Source organism: Panthera onca, chromosome F2, assembly GCF_046562875.1.
Source record: "Panthera onca isolate mPanOnc1 chromosome F2, mPanOnc1 haplotype 2, whole genome shotgun sequence".
In the NCBI taxonomy this organism is placed as follows: Eukaryota; Metazoa; Chordata; class Mammalia; order Carnivora; family Felidae; genus Panthera; species Panthera onca.
In genome coordinates, this window is record NC_138356.1 from 74,125,598 (window position 1) to 74,134,222 (window position 8,625).

The following is an 8,625-nucleotide window of genomic DNA, read 5'->3' on the forward strand; positions in this document are numbered from 1 at the left end:
AGACCGGTGTTCCCCCTCGGCAGACGGGCGCCCTTGGGCTTTGAAGCCCCGGAGCCCTCTGGGCTCCGGCCCCCGCCCCCGGGCCCAACCTGCGCCGCCGAGCGGCTGGGTACTCACACGAGCGCGTGGTAGAGCAGCGCCCAGCCCCGCGGTCTCTCGAGGGCGTCGTAGATCAAAGTTTGGATGCGTCGGTACTTGGCGTTGTTCCTCTTGACCGGGCGGCTCAGGGGGGTCTTGGCCAGGAGCCCGATGCCCTGCGGGGTCCTCCGCAGCCCCTCGTCGCGGCCGCCGCCCTCCAGCAGCAGGGTCCCGTCTTTGTCGGCTCCGGCCCCGAGCGCCAAGGTGACTTGCTCCACGTCGCCGGGCGCCAGCCCCACTTTCCGCTCCTCGTCGCCGGCCGCCGCCGCGTCCCCTCCGGCCGGGTTAGCGGCCCCGCCGCCGCCGCCCCCGTCGCCGCCGCCGCCAGCCGCCCCCGCCGCCCTGCGCGCCTTGAGCCCCATCTGCCTCGCCCCCGCCGGCCGCTTCGCCTTCTCCGCTGCTGCTCCGGGAAGAAGGGGCGCTCGGGGTGCGTGGATGAGGCGGCGGCGGCGGCTGCAAGCCCGGGAACTCCAATGCCATGATCCGCGCGCCGCTCCCCACCCACCCCCCCCCTCCAAAAGCAAGCGACGGCGGGCCCCCCGGGGGGCTGGGGAGGCCGGGCGGCGGGAAGGGGGTCACATCCCGCGCGGGTCAGCCGCGGGACCCCGAGGGGCGCGGGCCGGGCACTGCGGGCAGCGGGCGAGGGCGCGCGAGGCTGGCGCGGAGGCGCTAGGGCGCGCGGCGGCGGGAGCCTGGCACCGGCGCTCCGGGGCGGCGGCGGCGGCGGCGGCACCCGGGCCGGCGAGCCCGAGACAGCATCGCAGTTTATTTACAAGCCCGGTGCCAACCGCCCGCCCGCCCGCCAGCCACACGCGCCGCCGCCGCCTCCGCCCTCCCCCGCGCTCCCCCCGCCGCGCCCCTCCCCGCCCGCTCCAGCCTCAGCCCCGCAGCCGCCGCCGCGAGCCAGCGCGCCGCGGGCCGAGCGCACGCCGCGCCCCCCCTCCCTCCCTCCCTCCCTCCCTCGCCGGGGTGGGGCCCCATTGTCCCGCCCCGTCGCGGCGGGAGGCCCCCGCGGGGCCCCGCCTCCCCCTCCCGCCGCCCCCCACCCCTGCGCGTCCTGCGGGCCCTGCGGGCCCGTCTGCGCTGCGGTCGCCCGCGCGGGGCTGCCCGCGCTCCCCGGGGCGTTGGGGCTTTCCCCGGGGCGGGGCGCGGGGGCCAAGAGGGGAAGGGGAGGCGGGCCCGGGGTGCCGGGCGTGGGGCGGGGGGATTCGTCGGTCGGCCTGCGGCCTCGGCAGCTTCACGTTTTCCTTTCGCCTCCCAGTCCTGCCGCTTGGCTTTGGAAGTAACATCCAAGTTGCTGGGTTGGCCGAGGCCCAGCGCGGCGCGAGCCCACCGACCCTGGGCGGCGCCCTGTTTGGTTTCTGGTTCATGGTGGCTAGTGCTGCCCTCACCGCCCTTGGCCCTTGGCCCTTGGCCCTTGGCCCTTGGCCTTGACCGCTCGGTGGAGCAGAGGGTTGAAGAGAGAGAACTCGTGGAATTGGCTTGGCTCCTAACGTGGGCTCCAGCAAGGCATTCCCTCTCTTGCCCGAGTCTCTGTTCATTCATTCAGTTACTAAACCCCAAGGGAGGGAGCTTCCACTGAGAGGGGCCATGTTCTCCCACCGGGACACAGCACATCCCTGCGCTCCAAGAGTGCATTCTAGAAAGGTGGAAGACAGTACCAGAAAACAAACATAGTGTGATTTCCAGTAGCGGCCAGTGCTATGAGGAAACAAATTAGCCTGCTGTGCCAGAAGTGGGAAGCTTCCTTACATTGGCTGGTCCTGGAAGGCCTCACTGTGAGGTGACATTTTGAGGTGAGACCCAAGTGGCAATCAGGGGCAACTAAGGAAATGTCAGGAAGAGCCTCCCAGGCAGCAGAACCCCAAGTGCCTAGGTGTGGCTGGAGCCCAGCGAGTGCAGGGGAGAGCAGAGGGAGGTGAGGCCACTGTTGGGCGGGGACTGGATCTTGTGAAGTCACTGGCAGAGGACAGTGAGGGTCCAGCACTTCGAACATAGCTCCCCGCTCACTCCCTCCCACAGGGCCACCGGTTTCATTCCTGGTACCTGGTGCCTCCTTGCCTTCCCACTCTCTCCAGGCTCCCTGGCTGGCTTGGACAGGGTGGGGAGCGGGGGAGGAGCCGAGAGCAAGGCCAAGTCAAGGAGCTATCCCTAGTGCATAAGAGAAGAGCCATCAGAAGGCCTGCAAAGGACTGCCAGCTCTGGATTGCCTGAGAGAGTTTGCCAAGGAGAAAAAGAGAGAGAAGGGGAGGAGCCAGGAGGAGAGGGGATGGGGGAGGGGACAGGTATGGAGAGAAAAGATGGGGAGGAGGTGGGGGAGGGTGGAGAGGGGAGGGGGTGAGCAGGGGGTGGGAGGGAGAGGGGTGGAGGTGGGGAAGGGGTGGGGAAAGGAGAGGGGAGGAGGTGAGCAGGGGAGAGGGGAGGGGAGAGGGAAGGGGTAGGCAGAGGAGAGGGGAGGGGGTGGAGAGGGGTGGGGAGGAGAGGGAAGTGTGAGTGCGGGCATAAGGAAAGAAGGTACAGGATCTGTGTGAATGAATGCCAGAGGGGAGAACCTTAGAAATCTCGGAACCAATAAGGGTAGCTTTAAGAAAGGAGTTAAACTGTACACAGGCTGAAATCATTCAACAGTGTTGTATTGGCACAAACAAATAAACCGCTTAATGCCACAGAAGAGTTTGCCCAGAAAGTGACTCTCATATGGAAACCTAATGGAAAATAAGAGCCACAACCCGACTGAGACCGATCATCCGTGGGTCACTGGGCTGCGGGACGGGCTTGGCGTAGACCGCGTGGACTGGCTGATGGAAATGTGACTGCGCGCAGTGGGACCCCCACACACGTTGAGGAAGAGACCGATGCTCAGCAAGGAGTCGGGGGCTGGTCAGGAACCAGTCAGTGGAAACTCTGGAAGGAGGAAAAGAGCAGAGAAAGGGAGGAGCCTAAGAGAGAGGCGCTCCAAAGGGAAGCTCAGCCACCCGTGCTCATCCCCGACCCACCAGCGCCTGCACCAGCTTCCCATCCCAGTGCAATCCCGATGCCTAGGGAACAGTTCTGTCTGCATGTGGGAGCACCTGCCTTCTCTGAAGTTGCCCTCAACCCCGTCCTGTTTTGTTACCTTTATCACTGCCTAAAATGATCCTGTTTGCATTTTGTTTACTTGGTCACTATTATCTCACCAGGCGGGAGCGGGGCCTCAAGAGTCCTACCCTTGAAGCCTAGAAGGATGTCTGGTGTGCTGTAGGCTCGTGAACCAGTGATGAGTACTGAATGCGGAAGGTAAAGCCCCCAGAACAATGCCTGGCTCACAAGCGTTTGCTGTGTGTTTGTGTATGAGATTTTGGGTTTTGCCTTTTACCGACGTGAAAGTCTTTATTCTTAGAGTCTTAGTATTCACTGTGACTTAAGTAACATGGTGACAAAAACATTGTGACAGAACTTAAAACACAAAGACTCTCCAGATAAGCGCAAAAGGAGACTAGTCAAGGACCCCGGTAGAAAGAAGACGTCGTTACGGCGCAATTAGTCGAAAGTTCAGATTTTCAGAATCACAATTTGGATCCTTGGGCCCATGAAGACACTTCTATTTTGACGAGAGCCCCAGACTGTCAAATATTAATGTTGTTTTTTTGGTTTTTTTGTTTTTTTTTAATTTTTTTTTTAACGTTTATTTATTTTTGAGACAGAGAGAGACAGAGCATGAACAGGGGAGGGGCAGAGAGAGAGGGAGACAGAGAATCCGAAACAGGCTCCAGGCTCTGAGCTGTCAGCACAGAGCCCGACGCGGGGCTCGAACTCACAGACCGCGAGATCATGACCTGAGCCGAAGTCAGACACTCAACCGACCGAGCCACCCAGGCGCCCCCAAATATTAATGTTTTAAGATCAAGTGCAGGGGCTGTGTTCATGCCTCCCATAAAGCATGAGGTAAAGTCAATATCAAATTCATAACCCTGGTCCACTTAAATCCGGTGATAGGGAAACTGCCATGTAGTTTGGAAATTGATTTGCTCAATGGTTTTATAATCCAGTGCGGTGTTGTTCAGGTAGGAGGTTTGGAAACGTCACGAAAAACAGGATGCACTCACTCACAGTGTTGTCTGTGGGACTATGTAATCTCAACAGCCTCTAGCACGGATTCCAGCTAACCAAAATCAAATGACTCTATTCCATTGAAAGGAATCTTCTTTGAGGCTTAAAGTCCCTGAGAGCCCCAGGTACCAACTGGGTGTGGCTACCAGCACAGAGCTCAGGAACACAGAATCCAGAAAGGCAGGCTGGGGGCCATGGTACAAACAAGGCATTCCGCTGGCCGTTTTGCATCCCGGTTCTGCACGACCTCAGTGTGTGACCTTGAAAACCGGACCAATTCCTAGTCTTCAGATTTGCCAACTGATACCCCTCCCCTATGCCTTTGATTTGGTTTTGTTTTCGCTTTTCCTGGCCTTCATCTTGTGCATTAGGGCCAATGAACTCCTCTCCTGCAGGCAGGGAGACTTCTTGGGAATGTGTAAGGAGAGAGAGGTCAAAAGATCTTCTCCGAGCCTCGGTTCCTCCCCCTGTATGTCCTGCTTCCCAGGGCTGTCAGCCTCGAGTGACCAGATGGACAGAAACATGCTTACAGAGACATGACATTCCAGTGACTATTTCTGTAATCAAATGAGCAGGACGGAATCTCAGGTTCACGGGCACAAGCTAACGGGGGCCCTGCCTACCCTGTCACCCGGTTCCCTAAACACACGAAATGACTGTTTTAGAACATTTTTGTTTAAGCTTATTTATTTTCAGAGAGGGAGGGAGAGAGAGAATCTCGAGCAAGCTCCGTACTGTCAGCACAGAGCCCCAAGCGGGGCTCGATCCCATGAACCGAGAGCATCACCTGAGCCCAAACCGAGAGTCAGATCCTTAACTGACTGAGCCACCCAGGTGCCCCTGTTTTAGACCACGTTTAAATTTGCTATTATTTGTTGCACAAGAAATGCCTAGTCGTTGTAGAGAAAGTATGGCATACCAAGCAGCAAAAAGGCAGCAAGCATAACTTGTCGTCTGGTTGCCCAGAAGTACCCTCTGTTAATATTCTGGGGGCGACCATTGCCAACACTACTGCACTTTGCCTGACCCGCAAACAGAGGGGACCAACGCTCAGCCTCCAGGATGGCACCTTCTCCGATGGTTCAGCCAGCCACCTGGTGGCAGATTGATTACATTGGACCTTCCAGTCGTGGTTGGGGGAAGATGTGTCTCCGGTAGAACAGACACATCTCCTGGATACAAAATCGTCTTTCCTGCCCATCATGCTTCTGCCGGTTTCACCATCCGTGGGCTTAAGGATGCCTCACTATCATAGGATTCCATAAAACTGCTGCTAACCGAGTAACAGTGTCCCCAAAATGCTTGCTCTGCACCTGGTTATAAATCTACCTCTGGGAGGAGCCAGTGAGACAGGTCTTTACATCTCCTAAGGAGACAGACACCCATTGCCTGTTCGGAGGAGACCAGGCAAACTCCAATTTTGGGTCTTGTCACAGTCCAGGCCAAAGGCTTCCCTCTGTGTATTCTTTACTCTTGAAAACTCAACCACAGCAAACCATCAAAGGTGCTGTCCTCTTACCTCGCTCCATGTTTTTGCTTTGTTTTCCTTTTCCTGGATGTCATATCACTCTCTATTAGGGCACATGAACTCTCGGTCCCTTGCAGGGGAGGAAGCTTTCTGGGAATGAATCAGGAGAAAGGCAAAAGGCACCCAGAAGATGAGGGCAGCTTACGGTATGGAATTTAGACCCTGATTCGAATTCTAGCCCTGACTCTGTGACTTTGAGCTTCGTGGCCTTGGGCAAGTTGTTGGACTCATACCCAGCCTGTCTCCTTATCTATAAGGTGGGATAATTTCCCAACCTCCCTACCTCGGACTCCATTTTGAGCTAGACCGAGAGCCCGTGATGTACCGGGCACATTTACTAAATTACTCGAAGGAGTCTGGACATAGGACTGTGGAAGGCAGCTCAAGCCAGGCGGGATGGCGAATGAATGAGCTCCAAGCCAAATGGCATTCACCTTCACTCCAGATGGCAATAATTAAAGGACTTCGCTTAGATTGTTCTCAATTGGAGAAAGCGTTTCTTTTCCCTGCCTTGTATTTGCAGGTCTTACATTCACCTTTACATTTATTTTGGGCATTTCTTAATATCATTTCTTTTCTTCTCCTTTTAAATATACAGGTATCCCCAGCTTTGCGAAAGTTTACGTTATGCCGCTTGACTTTTACGAAAGACCTACCTGTGTTTACCAACTGAAAGAAATCTTAAAAGGCTTTCGCTTTTACGAAAACGGCAACAGCAACAACAAAAAGGCAGAAAGTGACAGCTTTCAAGGTATGCTCTGCCTTGAGCCATTTCAGAGACAGCACTCGTCCCCAGTGGGGAAGGTAGTGCCACCCAGCTCCTTTACTGGGAACTGCATTCAGCATCACGCCTTCCAACTGCCGGGGCGCTGACCTGTATCTGGGAACATCTGTGGTTCATCTCCATTTATTTTGTGCATCCGTTAGCAAAATGTGTCCTAAGGTATCAGAAAAGCCGAAGAAAGGTTTTCTTCAGGGTCTGGAAACGCTATTAAAAAAAAAATTCTGTATTAATTGCTTCTTCGCTTTATGCCATTTGGGCTGAGGAAAGGTTTGGTAGGAAAGGTCTCCTTGCAGGTAGCGGGGGAAACCTGTATTGGGTTAAGATATTCACTTCATCCATTAATGAATTCATTCATTAATCCTTCCAGTGGGCATTTACTGATTTCCTGTTTCATGAATGGCTCTCTGTGGGTAACAGGAGGGAAAAAAAAAAAAAGAAAATTGAGTATCTAATTCCATATTTAGTTGAAAAGATGAGATCAACAATGCAAATCAATTTTACTCATTTCTGTATCATCATCACATCTTGATGACCTGACTCATGGTACATGTTTATCCATCATCATCGTTATTTACATTAATTGAGTGCTTACTGTGTGCCTGACACTGGGCTAAGCTTTATACGGATGATCTCATCTATCCTAGCAGCAAAGTTATGAGGTAGGAATCACGGTTGTTGTTCTCTGTATTAACCATGATGAAATGACACTTGGAGGGCTTAAGTACCCTGCTCAAGGTCATGTGGCTAAGAGCTAATGGCCCCAGGGTTGGGGCCAAGGTTATCTGGAGTCTGTGCTTTTAGCTACTGAGATGTACTGTCTGAGAATGCTGTTCCTGGCGGAAAGCTCAGCATATGCAAAGGCTGGAAGTCAAGACAATGCATGGAATTTCCAGGGCAAGATGTCTGGAAGTGTGAATGGAGCAGGGGCCCCGTGGGGCAGGCTTGCCTACATGCCAGGCTTATGAATTTGGGGACCTTGAGGTGCTTTAAGGATGGAGTGATGTGTCCCAGGTGGTTTCAGAAAGGGCTTTCTGATGATTCCGTAGAGGACAGATTGAGAGTGGGAGAAACGAATTCCATGAAAACAGCTACGGGACTACTGTGGTGCCCAGCTGAGATGCTGAGGTCCGGAAGGAAAGTGCTGGCAGATCCCTGAGATGAGGGAAGGATGAGGGATTTAGGAAAGAGAGTCCGCACAAATTGGTATCTGGAAAAAAGCAGGGTCGTGGGTCACTTGGCATTTTAGAGGTGGAAACGAATTCACCCAGTGTCCCAGCCTCTCTGTGCTCTGACTGTGGGTTCCCTAAGCTGAGCATCTAGCCTCTGGCTCCAGTAATTGGCTCCCTGGGCAGTCTGTTCCTTTCTCTCTACCAAATTAAGCTCCTTCTCTCCGGGTCTTGATTGTTAAAACACCCTGTTTGCCCATGCCATTTACATATTCCGATTACCCACTGCCATTTCCCTGCTAATGAGCCCATGTACCTGCTTTCAAGAGCGTCTGGCCGGGAGCCTGCTTGCACAGGAGGGCTGGATACTGTGGGCAAAGACTCTATTCACAGTGCCTTCAGACAAGGAGTGTCAGGGCCATTTTCTCACCTCCTTCCAGTCCTGATGGACCAGACCTTTGTGCCTCATTACCCGCCCCCACAGACATCACGATGCTCCGTTTACCTTAGCGACAAGAAGAAAAGCTCCATGCCAACTGGAGACGCGCTCCGTGTTCTTACCGCAATCATCAAAGGCCCATTGTACCCTTAGCCAATCGCATGCACAGAGCCTATTAAGTCCAAGGTCTTCCTAATTTCCATCACTGAATTCTTTGCAGAGGGGAAGCTGATGCCTGGGTGCTAAGTAACTGGGCAGAGGATTATGGGTAGCTGCACAATGATGCTGAATAGGGAAAGCCTATTTTGAGATAGCCTGCTTTGGGCAAGAATCATGGCTCTAAAAAATGCTTGGTGTTTGACCCTGGACAGTTTAAATAACCAAGTCTCAGCCTCACCGGTAAAATAGGAATAATAATTACCTCGAAGGGATGTTTCCAGAGTAGGGGAGTTCACATTTATAAACCTTTGGCACTTAGAGG

General features: G+C 54.5%; 1 protein-coding gene and 2 long non-coding RNA genes across 5 annotated transcripts in view; 1 reads left to right on the forward strand and 2 right to left on the reverse strand.

Annotated features, from left to right (window-relative positions):
* Window positions 1–1,077, reverse strand: part of KCNQ3 (potassium voltage-gated channel subfamily Q member 3) — a 310,000-nt gene extending 308,923 nt beyond the window's left edge. Inside the window, exon 1 of the mRNA XM_060611348.3 lies at window positions 118–1,077. Coding sequence (XP_060467331.1) covers window positions 118–500 — 383 coding nt within the window. The 5' untranslated portion in view covers window positions 501–1,077. The remainder of the gene's footprint in view (window positions 1–117) is intronic.
* A 264-nt stretch (window positions 1,078–1,341) lies between these two features.
* LOC144615038 (uncharacterized) lies at window positions 1,342–6,555 on the forward strand. 3 transcript variants are annotated; one of them, XR_013553377.2, is made up of 4 exons: window positions 1,342–1,934; window positions 3,318–3,414; window positions 5,806–5,901; window positions 6,354–6,555. It is a non-coding gene; the product is annotated as an uncharacterized LOC144615038 (long non-coding RNA). The 3 variants fall into 3 exon arrangements; XR_013553379.2 differs by having other exon boundaries at window positions 5,833–5,901; XR_013553378.2 differs by lacking the exon at window positions 5,806–5,901.
* A 91-nt stretch (window positions 6,556–6,646) lies between these two features.
* LOC132664542 (uncharacterized) lies at window positions 6,647–8,113 on the reverse strand. The gene is made up of 2 exons (XR_009603767.1): window positions 8,022–8,113; window positions 6,647–6,943 (listed from the first exon to the last, which is right to left on the reverse strand). It is a non-coding gene; the product is annotated as an uncharacterized LOC132664542 (long non-coding RNA).
* Between the last annotated feature and the right edge of the window lie 512 nt (window positions 8,114–8,625).